Here is a 19792-nt window from a genome sequence, read left to right as displayed (position 1 = left end):
CTGGCATGTATTTATGTTGGGGGTAGAGTCCGTATTTCAAGGGACCCTTTTGGGGATGTTTCATCCGGCATCTCAAGAGGCTTCATCAGCAACTAGCAAGTTTTGTTTAGATCTGGAGGGCAGCACAAAAAACATTATGGACGTGAGCTGAAGTGAAACTCATTGGACATGTAGGACTCATCAGATAGGATTAACAAAAGAAGAAATAAAAGAATATTAATTCCCTTTTCTTTGTGGATCCAGATAAAATGGAGCTTTTTGTTAGAAATCAGGCGCATTTCAGAGGAATTGTTAACCCACACTGGCCGGATTCAGATCATGTTTTCGGAGTATAGAAAAACAGCTGTTGTTGTTGGTTTTGTGAGGTACACTGAGGTCTGTAACATGTCCTGACCGGGGCTCACTCGAATATGGGGCTGGGCTGGATGCAAGGAAGATACGGAGAGGATTTACTAACAGCGGTTTACAAACTTTACATGTTTGCAGTGAAGCTAAAAAGTCCTAGTTTAAACTTTTTAGTCGGTTTCTCCATCCATCCATCCATTTTCTTCCGCTTTATCCGGGGCCGGGTTGCTCTACTCCGAGCTCCTCCCGGGTAACTGAGCTCCTCACCCGATCTCGGAGGGTGCGCCCAGCCACCCTGCGAAGGAAACTCATTTCGGCCGCTTGTATTCGCGATCTTGTCCTTTCGGTCATGACCCAAATCTCATGACCATAGGTGAGGGTGGGAACGTAGATCGATCGGTAAATCGAGAGCTTTGCCCCGACTCAGCTCCCTCTTCACCACGACAGACCGATACAGCGACCGCATCACTGCTGACGCCGCACCGATCCGTCTGTCGATCTCACGCTCCAGCCGTCCCTCACTCGTGAACAAGACCCCGAGATACTTGAACTCTTCCACTTGAGGTAAGGACTCCCCACCGACCTGTAGAGGGGAAACCACCTTTTTCCGGTGGAGAACCATGGCCTCAGATTTGGAGGTGCTGATCCTCATCCCGGCCGCTACACACTCGGCCCCAGAGCAGCTGAAGGTCCTGGTTCGTTGAAGCCATCAGAACAACATCATCCGCAAACAGCAGAGATGAGATCCTGAGGCTCCCAAACCGGACGCCCTCCGGCCCCTGGCTGCGCCTAGAAATTCTGTCCATAAAGGTAATGAACAGAACCGGTGACAAAGGGCAGCCCTGGCGAAGACCAACGCGCACTGGGAACAGGTCTGTTTCTCCATTTTGTAAATTAGAGTCGCTCATTGCAGCCCAGGCCTCACTTTGCCAACTCCGGCCCGGCCCGGCCGCGACTCCTCTGTCCCACAAAAATTAAAGATAATACGAGTTCACCAAAACGGCCCAACTCCCTGTACAACACGCTGAAACACACGTCCAACGTCTATGTAAACACAAGAAGAGCTCGAGTTAAAAAGTGATGTAAAGTTCAATTCATTTTTTTTTCGAGTTAAAATGAATCACTCACCACAGTGAGTCAGGTGTTTTGAGTTGTTTGATTCAGTGAGTCAGTCGAACGTAAAAAACACAGTTTAAACCAATGAGGAACGTTACAGTGGATGGTCAAATCTCAACGAAAACACCAGCCTCCAATTAAATCAAAGCATTGTTATAAAGCTTTTTTAATCTGGTGCTATTTTAGAATGTGAAACTGGATAAAACAGCATTTGAAGTAATCCACAATCTTGGGATTAAATGATATTTATCTATTTCCCCCCCCCGATTTATTTAGACTTCAGCACAAGGCTAGCTTAGCCCTGAGTTGGCAGTTGGTCCATTTGAATCATACGTATCAGTGATTGACGTGAACCACAGAGTGATTGGTTCTCCCATCTAGTCGGTCACTCACACCAAGTGCTCTAACTCTCGTGTTCTCGCTTTTTTTTTTTATATTCAACCTCTTTTACCATAAAGTTTGGTGTAGTATCACCACGATGAATGAGAGTGTGTTTGAGAGTGTGCATGGGGGACGATGGATGGAAATTAGTCCATGGCTACAATCCGGTGTGGTGTGTTTACATGCTTGCCTGGCCTGCCAGACACTCCTCCTTTCTGTTCAGAAGAACCGTCTGGACAGCTCCTCGCAGCCTATCATTTCACGATTTTACCCACATCGGTCCAATCATGCACCGAGAGGCGGGACTTCATTCCCACACTCTACCAAAACAATAAAGATGGCGGCGCGGCGAGTGAAGTCGTTTTCTTCTGCTCTTTCGTCTGTTTAAATCATTTGGAAAAAAACTTAATCCCTAAAACAAGCACAGAAGCAGCAAGAAACAGCGTTCGAAGCGTTCCTCTTCACTTGTTGCTGCGACGTATCTAGCGTTGCTCTGATTGGTTGATGCCGTCTGTCAATCACGCCCACCGTGAAATCGTTGAGATTATGCTGCTCCCAGACTATGGGCCCGATCTTGTGCATCAAAACGGAGACCAGAGCGTGACATTTTGCGCTCAGTAGGAGCGCACTTTGATCTTGCCACTCCAGACTTAGCGCATTTAAGTGGGTGAAGACGCACACATTTTCCTCCAACCAGATCGACTCCGTGTCCAGGAGAGCGGTTGTGTGGGGTGAACATGTGCTTTTGTTTTGCTTCGCGTTCATGCCGAGCGCGGGCCGATCCGCGCCACAGTGGACGCTGTAGCTCTTTTTCTCTCGAGACGTGAACATGGTTTAGCTCACGATGGGGTAAATAAAGTTTTTAGTTTGACCTGTGAGAGCCTAAGGCTTAAGAAAGAACGCAAGACAGCGCAATGTAAAGGAGGAAGTGAATGTCAGCCGTGCTTCCATCAGTGCAGTCACCTCCTCTTGTGACGCCCCCTCACAGGTGGCGGAGGCGAATGGTTCATATAGCGCCGCCACTCGGAAAATAATTCACCAAGAGCCTGCGCCGCCCCGTGCGCCGCCACAAGATCTGGCCCAAAATGTCTTTGAAATATCTATGAAAAAACATGTGGTTTGGCAGGCCAGGCAATTTACATGCATGACCCATGTATGTTCATTAACATGCACTGTCCAGACCAAATAAACAATAAAATAAATAATGTTAGAGTAATTAATGTGAGAGAAAAAAGGAAATACTGGCTGAATCGCCCTTTAACATACAAAAACAGCACCAAATGAGTTAATGGAGGAGGTGAATCCGGACTCTTGATTCAGTGAAGTCACTGTGAGTTTTGAACGATTCATTTGTAAATCGCACATCACTATTGAAACGTCATTAATTATAGAGAGGAAGACATCCCAGTGTCTGGGGAGCATTGATTTGTTATGTTGCTAAGGAAACAGAAAAACCTTACTCTTACTGTTTAAATTCAAACATTCAAACATTTTGCGTTTAAGAATTTGCATCAAAGTAACGTTAGTTCTTGGTTAAACGTTTGGAAAGTGATACAGTCGCCGAATATGAACCGTAGAATGACTGAGGAGCTTGCTAAGCTCCAGTTATCGGGCCTGAAAATCAAAGAAACCCTCAGAGTAATGACAGAGGTGAGTCACTTTCACTCATGCCAAACGCTTGATAAAACTGCTCTGTCAAATGATTACTTAGTGCTAATTTGTTCTGTTAGTCTTTGCATTTGGTATCTAAATGCTGCAATCCAAACTCATACAAGGGGGTGGAAATATCTTTTGGGAAACCCATATCAAGCCCATACGGATGTTTTTTCACAGCAGTTATAGCTAGCGTTTGCATGTAGCATGATGCTAAAATGAAGCATCATATTAGTATTCTTCAAATGTACCTCCACTCAAAGCAAACATCTCCATGGAGACGGGCCTGCTGAGGTTCTGCTCCTTGTGAAGTTACGTTTCAGGTTGGATGAGAGGGAAGCTCACAGTTTAAGCCGCTTTGGCTTTGACATTTGTCACCACACAAGCCAAATGAAAAGGACACCTGTATTTGATTATATTGAGTCATTCCCATCAAATGATAAGTGCATGTTTCTGATGCAGAAAGCGGACGCTCTGAATGAGGAAGAGGAAGCGGACGCCAAGGAAATGCAGGAGGCCGAGCTGTTGATGAGCACAGATGTGCGCCAACAGGTATTACTACTACTGTTACTAATACTAATACTACTGCTATTGCCACATCTACAAAGATTCAAAAGTATACATTAAATTGAAAGACTGCAATCCCACAATCACTAACATTTTCCTCCTGGCTGAAAGGTTCAAGAGGCCGATTGGCTGGAGAAGAAGGTAAAAGAAAAGGAGACCGCATATCGCCGGCTGAGAGAAAGTCTCGCTGAGCAGACGCAGGAGAACGAGCGGCAACTGAAGGAGGTGGAAATCCTGACCACCTATGGCAACTTAGTGGAGAAAGTCACCAAGATAAAAGTGGTGAGACACGAATATAACCACCTGAACCGAGCGTAATTTCTCCAGTTTGGCATTGATCACTCTCAAATAATAATAATAATAATAATAATAATAATAATAATAATAATAATAATAATAATAATAATAATAATGACTCTCAGATAGACTGTAATCAACCTATACCCAGGAACAGGCGTGTTAGGCACCCTCATGGTCCTAATCTTTTGGCTGATTGTTTGAAACATGACTACACATGACAGGAGCTAATGGTTGAATTAAAATATCATTTCTCGTTGCAATTTAAGGATATCCTTAAAGTGGCCATTGTGCAGGACGAATTACACCTGTCCCAACTGAAGGAGGCACTGGAACATTACACCGCAACGATGCAACTACTGGTAATGTCCAGCATTCACAACTCACTCTTTTTGTACAGTTTTGAGGTTTTAGGGTCACGTTTGCTCAACACACAAATGCCGATTAAGATTTCCAAAACTGCTGAAACTATCAGTCAACAAAATTCATTTCACTCTCGCTTTGATCATGGTTTTGATATGATGACTGAAATATGCTTTGTTATTTTACTTACTGCAACAAAAATGGAACAACGCTCAGGAGATGAGTCCAGAGCCGACCATGACGCCAATGCAGATTAAGTCAGCCATCTTGGACCTGTTTGAGAAGACAGGGGGCGCTGTTGGAGAGGACGGGGTGGACGTCAACGGCATTGACGTACAAATGGAATGGGTAAGTGCTTTGAATGACACCGACTCTGCATGGATTAAAAAGGCTCCCATCGTCAGGGGTAAAACCAGCTTTACAACACATGCTGAAGAGAAAAGATGCACGAGCTCGTTTGCAGACATTAATGGTTCTGTGTCGCCTCTAGGTGGAACGTTTTATCAACAACCTCTACGATAACAACATTGCGGAACAGCACGACATCGGTGGCCAGAAAGAGGTGAAGATGGATTCACCCCAGACCAAGTCCGAAGAGGGTATAAAGTAAAAATGAAGGAAAAGGAAGGAAAAACATTAGAATATGGACAATAAAATGTACTTAGCAATCAGTCGATTATATCTATGTTTCATTGGTGACACAATAAGAGGGAGAATTTTATACAACTCTATTTCACTCATGACACAAAGGCACAATTATGCCACAATCTGCAAATTGCTGCAATAAATAAGGTCTCATTTAGAATATATGTGTTTTTACAACACTAAAATGTTCATCTAAAACGCATCAAATCACAGGAAATTACATAATGTTCGGTTCAAAATTGTCTGAGGGAGAACCCCTTCCCCCGAACCCTCCCAAGTGCTAAAACCCCAAAAGTTGGAACTCTAAAATCGCCCCTGGCTAACTTTCCTTCAGATGTGGCTGAGGCGTGGACCGCTCGTCTCTATCGTCTCATCCTAAACTCCGATGGCTGCCATGTGCCGAGGCTCTTGAGGTAAAGCTTTGCGGTCAGTAACAGATCCCAGATATTTTTAGCCCCGAACCTTTAAGGCGTTTGTGAGGCTGAAAATCTGGAAGGTGCACAGAGACACATCGGCGTGACGTTTATGAGCTGTAAATGAGAGCTCGTTATTAGACATTAGGCCAGTAAAGCTGTTAAAACACAAACAGGTATTTTTGGGTGAAAGCTTTCAAGTTTACAGCCCAAAGCTACAATGAATGCCTTGGCTCGCTCTATAGTTGTTGTTTTCAGAGGACTTTCAGAGAGTTTGGACACGGATCACCCCGAAACAATGTGCTTGATTCTCCACAATTTGGGCCTAAAATCACAATCAAATTTAAGTCACAATTTCAGCGGTTGCAATAAGCAAATCAAAACATATTAGGGGTCACATCATAATAAATACAAGCTGCTAACCCTGTGTTACAGACCTCAACACACGTTCTGAACAAATGTACTTTCAGTGTATGTTTCGGGAGACCGGGGCTGGTTGTCCCACTTATAAATGCTATTATAAATGCTCATTGCATTTTACAGGAGGGGGTCCTGAGTTGTTAGTTGAGTGATCATTTTTGGGGTCATGGCCTAAAAACTTTGGGAACCTCTGGTCTAAAACAGGTTAAAAAGCTCCTCCTGAGGCCCTACGTTTCCTCTACACCTTTTAAAAAATATAGAGGTGTAAAAACACTTTCCATAGCTTGACCACTGCCACACAGTGTATTTTTTCTTATTTTTCATCTCTATATGGGAGCAAGAGGAGGGGATGAGAGGGGCTTATGGTGAGATTGCATGAAAATCAGGAAGTGAAACTCCTGGATATTTATTTATATAAGACAGTGACAAATATGTGTTTGAGATGAGTATTTAACACCCGCTTTTTAAGGTGAATGGGATTTTAGCAGCAAGCAAAGTTAGCTCCGATCTATGACTTTGTGCAAGATATTGGATTTCTCTGAAACTAATACAATCCTTAAACTACAAACGCAATTTTCACACGGTTCCTCATCATCAAAGAATGAAACTATGCACCGACAGAAGAGAGGTCGGTCCAGACTCTGCTGTGAACCGTCTCTTATCCCGTTTTTCCTCCCAAACGGCAGCTCAGACCAGACCGTGACTCAGACGAGGCTTCTGTCTGTAACTCGCCCAGAGAAACATTTGGTCCCTCTCCCATCGCTTGGAAACCATTATTTACATTATGTCTGATGATGAAGTGATGTTGAGCCTCCAGGTGGAAGTTGGCATTTTGTGAACCTGCCTGTTGCCTTTGAAGTGACAGAACTGACAACACTAAAACACTACAGCTCCGATGACAAGCCTCCGATCGGGGAAAACTCCAAAACAAGTACGACAAACACTTAAAGCGTGTGGAGTTTAAGGTGCGCCCAGAGGTGTGAGGAGCTGATGGTTGGCTGACACTGCATGGACACACAGGGAACTATCCAAACACATTTATCTGTCTGTCCCAGCTGCGCTCACAAGCACCAACAGGCTCCGAGACTGACGGGGGGAGCAGAGAGACGAGACGTGCAAGCAAGGCTAAACATGTTCGACACACTCCACCTGTAAACATCGCTTTCAATTAGACACGCAGAGGAGGTGAAGAGAAAACAATCAAGCCTCAAGAGACACTCGCTCGACGCTAGGGTGACCACGTGTCCTGAGAAATACAGAACGCCTCATTGTTGTCTATGGGAGTTCACGAGTCTTCAAACCTGTAGTATTTGAACGCCACGCACATTCTTTAGTGATTTCACACCGTAAAGCCCTGTCTGGACTGAACTAAACTTGTGTCTGTGTCGCACTCACTCGCTAATAACCATCAGCTTTGATCTGGCTGACCACGCTCTACATTTCTTTGGACACCAGTCAATATGATTCAAACACTCCACTGCTCGTGTTCAAGCCTTTCCCGTGTTCTACGGCAGACAACTCATCTGCTCAAGGTGCACGTGAAGATTCAAAAGCAGAAAACGGTTTGATTTAAGCACAAATGTCTAAGATTGTGAATGCCGACAGATGTTTTTGCTTCAATGCAGTGGGATTTCCCTGTTCCTGCGCTACAATGTGAACGATTTTTTACAGAGACCGGATCCATATGCAGCTGATCAGCGTAAAGACCGCATTTATTGAACGTCAAAGCTGCGCCGCGCTTTGTTGTCTGAAAAAACAATTATCCCGTCTGTGACTCAGGGAGGAATATCCACATTAATATGGCAAAGTCCACGTGAACAATAGGAGAGCGCTACAGTATGATCAGTGTCTGTACCTTTTTTTTTATTTTTTATGGGAGAGTGGGTGAAGTCCAGACCTGCAGGCAAACACCTGGACCAGAGACGGTGGATTCAGACAATGAGGAGTCGTGTGGGAGGGAGGGAGGGGGGGGGCACACACTGGAACACACAGGAATGGAGAAGAGCATGAGGGAAAACAAAGACTGCACTGCCTAATACCCAAACATTCACTTTAGCCTTTCCATTTGATTGCAAGGATCAGTGACCCCATTGTTTGTATAAGTATCGGGAAAAAGTATCGTGAGCAGGCATCGGTATCGAAAACCAAGTATCGCTAAAGTACTGGTATACAAAAATGTAACGGTGCCTAACCCTGGCTGCAGCAGAACCAGAGCCGTGTGCAGTTAATATCCACGACAGTCATACATATACGACTTGGCTAAAGTGTGCATTCCTCTGCGCTGACTGGCCCTCCTCTGGTCCGGCGCGACTAACGCTGGATCACATGACAAATCATAGCGTTACCGTGGTTACTCACATACATCTATACACACACACACACACACACACACACACACACATCATGACATACTCTCCGGGCCCAGATGTCCAATAGTGACGTAAGAAGCATGACCAACGTTATTGACGGAGCCAGCTGCCCCGTTCAGACACGGGACATGCAGCGAAAAATCTCACATTTTCTCTATTTTCTCCACATTTTCCCCCATTTCCCTCCCCATGTTTTCAGATCTTTTTCACCTCCCATTCTTTCCTAAATTATTCCTCATTTTCCCCACAATTCTATGAACCCAATATTATAGAAAAAATCCACAAACTACTGTTCTATTTTTTGGTTCCAGATGACAAATATTTTAGTAAAGGTATCGAATAAAGTGTCGTTCAGGTATCGGTATCGAAAACCAAGTATCGTTCAAGTACTGGTATCGGAAAAAAAAATGTAACCCAGCCCTGCTCCTGACTGCAATACGACAGACGTGAGCCAGCGACCCCAAACTTGTGTTTTTCTGCACAGAACATTGTATTCCCAGTTTGTCCCAATCCAAACATGGAAAGACGTGCCTTTTATTCTCGGTGTTGACAGAGCGCGGCTCTAAACAGCGCTGTCCTTCACGTGTTTACAGTGAAACGCAGACAGGATGCGTTCACGTGGAGCCGCCGTCTTTGTCCATTGTTACCTAACGCAGCCTGCGGTCAGGACGGAGCGGGGACCAGGGAAATAACACGCCTCGGGGCAAAGACACTTCAGCGCGGGGGACAGTGGGAGAAATAAATACAAAAGTTACAATACAAGGGTGAGCTGTTGTCGGCATATTTGCAGGCCATCGCCAGAAACACTTTAACCACAGGAAGCACAAGTCAATAAAGAAGTTGAAACAAACAACATTCTTAACCAGGCGCAACATCTTGAGTCACAAAAGTTCACTCATCAGCCAGTAATAGGGGTAATGTGGCCCATAAACAGAAGTCATTTCCAGTCTCACTTCCTCCTGCCACTTCCTGCCAGATTAATATCTAATCTGAGATGAGTTGTCCTTTTGCTGCAGATTAATTGGATTAGGCCCACATCAGGGAGCCGCAGGAGGGAGGGAGGGAGCGAGGGGCCCCTCTACCCACAGTCTGTTGCATTATTATAATGAAGGGGGGGGGGGGCAGTCAGCTGATCCCCAACACCTCTGTGCTCCCTCATGAGGCTGTAGAGCATCATCCATTAGGTTCGCAGTGTGTGACTTTCATAAACAAAGAGTAGACGTACGAGCTTCTCTGCCAGAAATGTTTGTCCTGTTGAATCCTGTCAATTCAATTTCAATCGAAAAACAGCAAATTGAAATGTTGCAAAAACTATATATTTTGCAGGGAACAAGAGATCCTGTCTTCAGTTTATAATATGTCTTCTCTCAAATGTTAAAAGCAAAAAACATTTGTCCAAAAATGATAGTGAGAAATCCGATGAAGCCTAAGCTATGCACATTTATGAACACTTTTACTGCAGGCTTTATACTGCAGAATAAGATATATTGTCAAAGATGCTAGAGTGTTGAGGGGCGGTGGTCTGGAGGTCATCATCACGCTGCTCACTGACATATCGACTCCCAGCTGTCCTCCCATCCAGCCTTAGCCCTCCTCCCGACCCTAGCCCTCTCCTCCCTGATGCTGAGGATGTCCTGGACCGGGACAGCCTGTGGCCTGCAGCCCCAGGCACTGCACACACACTCATGCACCCTCCGGCTTCCAATTAATCACCCCCCCCCCATCCCTCCCTCCGACCACTCCCGTCTCCCAGCCCAGCACATGGCTCTTTGTATCCCACTGACGACTGGGGCAAACCACGAAAGGCTTAGTAAAAATAAAAACTAATAATAAAAAAATAAAATAAAATAGGCATTTGAAATCATAGGCTACCAGGGTCAAGTCGGCATGCATAAAAATATGTAAATAAAAAAGTAAATAATAAATAAATATATAAATACACAATGGACGACAAATTCTGTACACAAGCAGTCAGTTTTGGGGCAATAAAATAAAAAATAAAAATATTTTAAAAGGTTTTACAAAATTCGGCATTTTTCATGCCAGCAGGGCACGCGCACGGCCACATTTTATACCACACGTGCTATTATAAACACAGGAAACGAAACGCCTTTGCTCATTTAAAATCGCAACAAAACGTGGAATAGGAAAACAAAAAATGTGCTCAATAAACATAGCTGGGGAAATACAAGTACAACTGTGGTATAGCGCTTACCTTTGCCGCTGCAGTCCTTTTCCGTGATAAAAAATTGGAGAATTTCTTGCAGAGTGGTGACAATGGAGAGGAGAGACCAACCCTGCCCCCTGTGACTGACAGCTGCGTTAGCCAATCAGCGGGTTACATTAAGGGGGCGGGACCTTCCTTCTAACAGCTGATTCAGAAGAATGGAGAGCAGACGGATCACGCTTTTATTTCTTCCTTTTTTTTTTGGTATTGGGGGTTGTTGTGGATGATAAAAAGCATACACACCAGCAGTGTTATATAATATTAATTAACACTTTTGGAGTGTAAATAAAACAAATAGAAAATAATAATAGCTGGTGACGTCCCACTCCCAGGACAGTTGCAAGTCTGGTCTGAGGAGAGGCAAGCTTGATACATGTGACAAGTCATATGTATCATGGATTTAAATATGCCTCACTGTTCCAGGTGACCACGGTTGGTTTAGACCCCTTTTTTTTTTTTTACAAAATGCACAAAATAAATAAATCAAGCAAAAGCTTCAAACACCAAGATTGTATTTTGAATAAAGCACTTTAATAGCAGATGGATATTAGAAAGAAGACAACAGTTAGTGTGTTACTTACAGGCGCAAAATCCCCATCGGACACATAACGCAAATCTCTTCACATCTTCACACACGCTACTCTTTTTGACACTACATTTTCAAGGCTTAAAAAAAAAGAAGAAAAAAAAAATCCCTTCCTTGATGTAGCAATTCAATAAATATCTAAAATCAAGCTCGCCGACCTGTGCTGTCATACGTCAACTAAAAGCGAATCACATCGATGATAATGTTTCATACAATTCTTAGTACGAGGCCACCGGGGACCCCTTGTTTATACCATCTTCATGCATGTCCGAAGAGTTATACACCATTGGCTTGAATACAGACGAGTATATGTCCATTTCCACATGTATGTTAGTTGATTTTGTTCGTCACGGGGAAAAAACACCCAAGCAGCTTTTACAACCGACGCAGCCGATTGGCGATACATAGTCGAATCGAGCAACTTGATAAGTGCTGTCGCAGGTCTGGGAGGCTGAACAAAATCCATAAATCGGCCACATCTGGAAGTCAAAAATAGCTTACAAAAATAATTTCTTAATGTATTTTATTGTTGACATCTGCGCGCGCCCCGAAAGCTAACAATGATAACAGTAATACAACGTCTATCGGGGTCTCGAAACATCCGCGTTGTTGTGACCCCTTGGACTCGAAGGTACGATGAGGCTTGTAAAGTTTTGCGAAACTAGCTATGAAAACAGAAAAAAAACAAAAACGAAATGTGCAGACAGAAATGGGCACCGTCTTTGGCAAAGGGCATGCTCGGGACGTAAAGTGTAACAGTCGCACAGTGGAGAAAGTCGATAAAAAGACGACGAAAGCTCGGACACCGGGGTAAGAAACAAGAAGTCCGTTGAAGACAGTCCGTAAAAGCTGGCGGAGATCTGGAGAGGAGATAGAAAAAGCGTTTCTTTCTTTTTTCTCTTTTTTTTTTGGCTGAGCGGTCCGGAGGATGGGTGGATGCAGTAACTGTTGGCTGAGCTGAGGAGCGTACAGTAGACACAGGCCATGCAAGCAGCTCCTCGTCATTCTGGCAACAGCAGTCGAGAGGAGTGGACTTGGAAGCGCGGTCGAGAAACTGACGCAAACTTTGAATTTCTAACCTGAAGGGACAGACTTGAAGCGCGTGGCACACTGGACAGTACACGAAAGCAACATCTCTGTACATTTAAAACATAAGGGAGCACACGTTTGCTTCGAGAGAAGAACAAAAAAAAGGGAGTGGACGTGCCAAAGACAATCAAAGAAGTTATCACATTCTAGCAAAAACAAAGAGTTCCTGGGAGAATAGGTTCCCAATTCCCCAAAGAATACAGCAATTGTCTCATTTGTGCCACTGAAATGCGTGAATTAAAAGAACTGTGTGAGAAAAGGCATATTAGAATGTTTGGCGGACTAATACTCTTATTTGCAGTCCCACGTTGACTTATTCGGTGGGACATAGTTTGGTTTGGTTTGAATTGGCCTCTATGAGTTTTTCAAGGCACAAAAACAGAATGATGTGTCACAATTTTAGCAGTGCAGAAACGTAAGGCTAGATAATCTAATAAAAAGCATGCACAAGCTAGTAAGTTCCAGGGTATTCCTGTATGTATGCCTTTTGCATGCTTTAAAGAGATTACTGTAGTTGCTACAGAACAGCATACACGGAAACAACAGACAAACTTGGAAAAAAGGAAAAGACAAAACAAACCATATTACCGAGACCACTCATTAGGGCTGCACAATTTAGAAACAATACAATAGGATTTCGAAGCAGTAGTTGGAAGGAACAGTAGAAACAAGCTTTCACGTTTAGCTAATGGCAGGCTGGCAAATCTTTGACACCATGATGAACACACTTTGAGCTCAGAACGAGTCCAGGGATGGATTATGGGCTTTAAAAATGTGCATATACATACTGTATATATAGATGAGCACACTCAGCAGTGGAAGAAGAACTGACCAAAGTAAGAGGATTACTCAAAGCTGAGTAAATGAAGTAAAATACTATTCCAAGTAGGTTACAACTTGGTTTAACGCTCAAAAAAAGTATATTTTGCATGATTTGTCTCCTTTAACTACAGCATTAGCAGGTTTTTATACATAATGAAACCCCATGGAGACAGGCAAGGGTTCGATTTGACATTATACTAACTCACACTGCACTTTTGATTCAATGGCGTTGAATTACGCAGCCCTATCAGTGATGCTCGATTGCTACTTTTTAGATATATCTGCTAACCAAGTCCGCTCCTCTAAACCCGCCGGCGCTTCACAGTAAAACATTTCGACGGCATTGCATACAAAAAGTCAGTATAGTCGGGCAGTGTCCGGAGGTTGGAGCGCCTCTCGGTGGCCCTCCAGGCAGACAGCAGGTGGAGCGCGGCGCTAACACGGCGGTGCATATATAAGATACTTCATATGGGTGCCCCCCCCCCCCGTCCAGGCTGATACTTGTTGAGATTGTGGTTTGGCATCGGTGCGACTTGTCCCTGTCTAAAAGAGACGAGCCTTCTTCTTCATGTCGTTCTTCTTCCACAGCGCCATCCGGTCGAACTGCTCCAGCGTCATGCCGAACACGTGCTGGAAGTCCTCCGGAGATAAGTGCCTCTGCAAAAGAAGGGAAGAGGGTTCATTACTGTACAAATCCTGACATTTTCAGGTTATGGCGAGACACAGCAGGTGATTATGACAACATTTAAAGATGTTAATGGTGAATGAGCCACGTTTAAAGAGGGGGTATAATGCTTTTTTCAATCACATAGCACCAGTCTATATCACACTACAATGATGACGAAACCTTCTGTTGGTCTGTAAATGCAGTAAATTAGAATAACTGCCTTGTATAAAATGTCTCTCTCAAAATGGCTGTAGTGAATGTCTTGAAATAGGCCTCTGTCTCTTTAAGAACCTCTGAGCCTTTCCGACACGCCCCCTCCACACGCTGTCTGTGGCATCAGTGGGGAGGGGGTTCTGCTGAGGAGCAGTGGTTGGTTACTCGGCTGGTGACGAAAGCTCGGAGGCGTCTCCAGGAGGTGGGGGCGTTCCTAGGAGGACTCAGGCAAACCTATCCCTAAAATGGCCGCCATCAGAGTTTTTACAGATTACTCAAAAATACGTGAATGTGCCAAGGCAACACTTCTGGCATGTTTTTAGTGAGGGAATGACATAATAACATGATGTAAAGCTTGAAAAAGTCAATTTTGCATAATACCCCCCCTTTAAATGTATGGTCTTATTTTGCTTTTGGTTATAAATATCTTTTGGTTTTGAATAATGTAAAAATCGTAATTGTGCAGACGTGCGAGTCATCATAACCTCTCTTTACAAAGCTTGCAGTCACTATAACTGAACTTTAATGGCTAAACCATGCAGGCGGTTGTTTTGAACCGAACACTGAAGAATGTTTACCAACTCGGGAGTGAGCAGACCTTGATGAAATTGTGGAAAATGTTCACCCCTGCAGCAAAACCATCCATTGGTTTTCAGCTGCCTCCGCTGACAGGGTAATGGGGGGAGAACACTAAGTATTTTTAGAAGGCCGTAACCATCTTGGCTCCCTCTCAGTCTGGTTTGGACGGCACTCTGGGCTAATGTTTTGGTCGATGGAAAGCAGTTTTGATACCGCTTCTCTGACGAATAATTTGTCCGAGGGTAAACCGGCATCAGTGACTGGGGGGAGCGATGCTCGTCTGGAATCCCACTGGGGGTCCGCGGGGCGAGAGCTCCAAACCGCAGAGCAGCACATCTACGTCAGCAACACCTCCGTGTCCTTCCCCCTCCCCATAACCACACTGGGGTCAGATCAGGGGTACTTTTGAAGGAAAATACTTGTCTGAGTATTAGGAAAGCACCAGTGTGGCACCACAAGTCTAACCGCCGGGATACGCGCTGGAGCTGAACTTGACGTTTTTTTAATCTCTTGGGTAAACGACGATATATTAGCCATCAGGAAAAGCATGGCAATATTAGTTTGGCGGTTGGGGTGAGACTAATGGTACAAGGGCGTAAAGGGTCATTGGATAAAAAAAAGTTCACTTCACATAAGGAGGAACTGTGTGGGAACATTTGTGGCTGCACGGTGCAAATTTGGCTGAGTAATCTAGTTTTTAATGCGAAAAGTGTTCCACCTAATCATTTGGACTCCACATGCACAAACAATAAATACTGAGGCCCAAAACGATATTGTAAACTGAAGCGAAGTGTCTCTGAATGCTTTTCGTGCTATATAGTGGTGAATCATTTGTTTTGTTCACAGCTCACCTCCAGCCTGGTGCGATCTACGTCTCTGGGAAGCTTGATTTTGACTCGATGTGTCACTGCCAGGATTTCATATGGATAGATCTAGAACACAGAGCAAAGTTTTTTATTTTATTTTCAAATTGACTCGTGAAGTTACAATTTGTGTGATGTGACAAGCTGACACTTACCTTATATTCTGAAAAAGAAAGAAACAAGACAATCGATTAATTGGATGAAATGATAAGGTCTTTTAAAGTGCTTTTGCAGCGTGTTTATATGCAGCTCGGTGCTCAATTGCATGAAGAATAAAACATGCGTATATATAGGCATAAGCTATACAAAAAATACTAAAATCGTAATATCTGTCTTTTTTTTTTTTTTTAATCGTCCAGCACTAATGTATCGTCAAAGCAAAGCTGCGACATTTGATTTGCTTTGTGAAATGTTACATAATGTGGCTTTAACGTCCTGGGATTTCAAAGGAGTTACTCAGCACATTCTGAGCAACTGCTTTGCTTTGGAAAACCAATATGAGCTTGGCTTGCGAACAGCTGGACCTCCGGCCTGAGATACAGTGGGCCGGGAGGAATCATTTTGCAGCTGGAGAGATGACGTGCACTGTGCAGTCCATCTCAGAGTGCCCTGCTCCTCTTCTGAGGGACACCACAGAATGACAAACGCTCATCTACTTCCTTTTCTTCTTAATGTAAGGGAAATGGCGTTACCTCTCATGCCTCCCCAGCTGTGGGTGTCCTGGTCCGCTTCATCCTCCACCATCTCAGCAGCCTGCGCAAACCAGAAACACGTTTAAATGTTGTGTACTGGAACACATGCCTGCACTATCACATGCTTCTCAGGCTCCACAGAAGAGCTTTATAAACAGGCCATTTCTGTAGAGATAAGTATCAGAGTCACCTGATAGTGTGAAATTACAGACAAGAATCCATAGAGATGTTATTCAAACAACAATGTAGTCTCCATCCGATAGGGAACTTTTTGCTGCTTCTAAACAATGCTTTTGTAATATTTTGTCTCATTTTCTTTATTGTTCTTAAGTGATCTTTACACCAGTTTGTCTTTGCATTCATGGGTGTGTCGATTGTGTTACGAGCAATAAATTAAAGGTTTACTTTATTGATCCCCAAAGGGAAATGAATTCTCTGCTGACTCATCCTTCAGTGCCGCTGGAGCAACGTGTAGGAAGAGGATTGTGTGCTACGTGCAATATTTAGTTAACACACAATACATGGAAATGAAGACCTTTTAAAAGGTTTCTAGTAGAGCTCGACCGATATGGATTTTTCAAAGGCCGATGCCGATTTTAGGGGATCTTTATTGGCTGATGCCAATATGCCCGGCTGATATTTTTCACAATAAATGTGTCAGTTGAACTGTAACAGCAGGGGGCGCTTCATTAGCAGCACAAGGCTGATATATTCAGGACATTCATGTTTAGGAAGTACTTCAGAGGGAGCTTGTTTCACAGACAAAAATCTGCAGATTGTAAATAAAACAAACAACAACAGTAAGTCTCTATTTCGTATGGTTCTGAAATTATAAGCAAAAGTCTCCAACATAAAATACATAAAATACAACCCGAGGTGTACAAACCTGTAACCAATTTTCGTAGAGATGTTTCTCAGTTCCCCTGAGGCCTTGTGGCCTTTCTATAATAATTATGCATTGGTTTTATGTAGCGCTTTTCAAGACACTCAAAGACACTTTACATTGCATTATTCATTCACTCCATATTCGGTGGTGGGAAGCTACTATTGTAGCCACAGCTACACCCTGGGGTATTTAATGAAATTAATTTATTTATTTGATAGGAATAATCCACATTAAAACACCCATTCACCCAGGCTTCCTGGTGTTACCAAATGGTCTCTATCTAAGTACCAGCCAGGCCCTTCCTGCTGAGCTTCTGAGATCTGACGGGATCAGGCAGAGCAAAGCAAAAGTTCTGATATACTGTATATTGGTCGACCTCTCGTTTCTAGTGCTTCTTATTTTTGGTCATCGGATGCTCTCCCAAAGAGCATCCGATGTCACTTTTACGCATTTCATATTTCTGACAAACATTACACTTAATTACACAAAATAAGTCTACACAATTATTGCCAAATGATTGTTTTAGTGATATTAGCAGACATGATGTCGATACTTCAGTATCACTAGAGTATTCCACATTCTTCACTTACACATTTGGTCTGGTAACGTAATTCTCAACTAAATAGTCATGAGTTTTCAAATTTAGCTCCATTAGATTATTCTTTTGCTTTTCAAACTCTTGTTCTGACATAATTTGCAGTTCTTCCTCATAAAACAATGTCAACTCTCAATCATCCAGGTGGGTAATCCATTCTTGTGAAAATAAAAGAAAACAACTGGTCTTTTATGTAAAAAGACGCCAATGTTTCACAGTCCATCTCTCCATCCAAAGAGCTTTCTCATGGCGGGGTCGTACGTTTTTATTTTGCACTCTGTAAATCCATCATGGCTCCTGCGCCTTCATTTCCTCCTCTCTTCTGTTTTGTCTGCTTGTCCCTAATCCGTCAACAAACTCCGAGGGCGGCCGGTGCTATTGCATTATGAGACGATAGACTAAATAACGTCCTCATAAGAAAGAAAAAAAAAAAAACGGTCTACCCTGGTGGCGTGGAGTGACTGGTACAGTGTAACCTGACTCCACAAAGGCTCATGTTAAACACGGGAGTCGATAAACCTTTCAGACGGGCCGCGGTGGATCCACAGAAGCCTCAGAGTAAACAAACACACAGACAACACTGGAACTAATTTGGAATGAGGCCAGAAGTCAAGTCCCCGACGTCTTCGAAAGAAAATCCACTCTTAAAACCACACTGCGGAGCATTTCAGGTTATATGTGGCTATGTCACAAAAGCAAATAAACTGCGGCCAATGCTGATAAATAAACAAATACACAGACAAGGCTCCTGTATTTCTGCAAAGGGTTGTCAAAATAAAGCCTTTGGTATTTAAACCTCAATTGACTTTACAATCACTTTCCGCATCATTGTGTTATTTTGTCCTTTCTACAGTATTTACAATGACCATCAAGCGAGTTCCAGATAATTGTGAGTCACTCTCAAAACGCTACAAGCTGTTCTATCACTTTATCACTAAAACACTTAGTTGTGAGCTGTTCCATGAGTGTTTGATGCCAGGTAAAAACACACTAAACGACTTATTCTTCCCAATGAATCACTGAACAAGGCTTTTACACCTTTTCTTTTGTAGAAATAAGGTTTGTGTTTAAAGTTCAGGCACAACTGGTATCGTATTTTTTTAATTTTTTTTCCCACAATCTTTAGATCTAAGTTTTGATGCTGTTGGTCCAGGGACAGCACTAAAGTAAATGACTTGGTTGTTAAAGGGGCTAGATGCAAGTTGGCCATTTTATACTCACTACTGCCACCTCAGGTCTTGCGTGTAACTGCAGTTTCTGCATGACGGCACTTCAGACCTGAATAAACACGTTTCTGAGTGACAGTGCAGGATTTTAGAGGCAGTTGTGGTGAACAGGTCTGGGCTCATTCTACACATTAGGACACGGCTGGAACATGTAGGGGGAGGAACATAATTTTAACATATTTAAACTAGTCCCTTTAAAGCTCAAATAAATGATGTTTCCCCCCCTATTGTTTCTTACTATTGTCCCACTTTTTTTTTTCCTTTTGTTGCCCCATTTTCCCCCAATTTTCACTCAATTTATATCCCATTGTTTCCAAATCTTTTACTCAACACTACTACAATTTCTCCTTATTTTTGCCACAATTTCTCTCACTTTTATTCCCAAATTATCCCCCATTTTTCCACACATTTCTTGACAAGAACTCGAGATGAACTCTTATACTGATTGTAAATCTACATATCTTCCACATATTACTATGTTTTCTGGTTCTAGACGAGAAATATTAAGAATAGTTCAAGTCTCGTAAAGTACTGGTATATATTTTTTAACGGTACCCAGCCCTAATGCTACGCAACAATTCACCCCCTGAATTTAGAGAAATACAAGCATTTAATCACGGGTGTTTTTTTTCATATACTCCGCAGTCTGGCTCTAAACGGAACCTGTTAACCTCCTAACCCCCACGTTAACCAAGTGCTTTTTCTCCAGTTTGGTTTCACCTAAATCTAAAAAGCTTCTTCAAAAAAGTGTCAAAATAGTGACGGAAATGAGACGAAA

At 43.2% G+C, this 19792-nt stretch overlaps 2 protein-coding genes across 2 annotated transcripts in view; both read right to left on the bottom strand.

The window, feature by feature from the left end:
* The window catches only part of afap1 (actin filament associated protein 1), a 58386-nt gene extending 47440 nt beyond the window's left edge, over positions 1–10946 (bottom strand). Inside the window, exon 1 of the mRNA XM_079579596.1 lies at positions 10785–10946. The gene's annotated coding sequence lies outside the window, so the exon portion shown is untranslated. The remainder of the gene's footprint in view (positions 1–10784) is intronic.
* A 2303-nt stretch (positions 10947–13249) lies between these two features.
* ablim2 (actin binding LIM protein family, member 2) overlaps positions 13250–19792 on the bottom strand; it is a 56658-nt gene continuing 50115 nt past the window's right edge. The window contains exons 20-23 of the mRNA XM_079579674.1: positions 16308–16368; positions 15771–15778; positions 15604–15684; positions 13250–13950 (exon numbers count right to left, since the gene is read on the bottom strand). Coding sequence (XP_079435800.1) covers positions 13837–13950; positions 15604–15684; positions 15771–15778; positions 16308–16368 — 264 coding nt within the window. The 3' untranslated portion in view covers positions 13250–13836. The remainder of the gene's footprint in view (positions 13951–15603; positions 15685–15770; positions 15779–16307; positions 16369–19792) is intronic.

Source organism: Gobius niger (assembly GCF_951799975.1).
Source record: "Gobius niger genome assembly, chromosome: 21".
NCBI classification, from domain to species: domain Eukaryota; kingdom Metazoa; phylum Chordata; class Actinopteri; order Gobiiformes; family Gobiidae; genus Gobius; species Gobius niger.
Note: the sequence above shows the minus strand (reverse complement) of the source record. Positions and strands in the feature narration are given on the sequence as shown.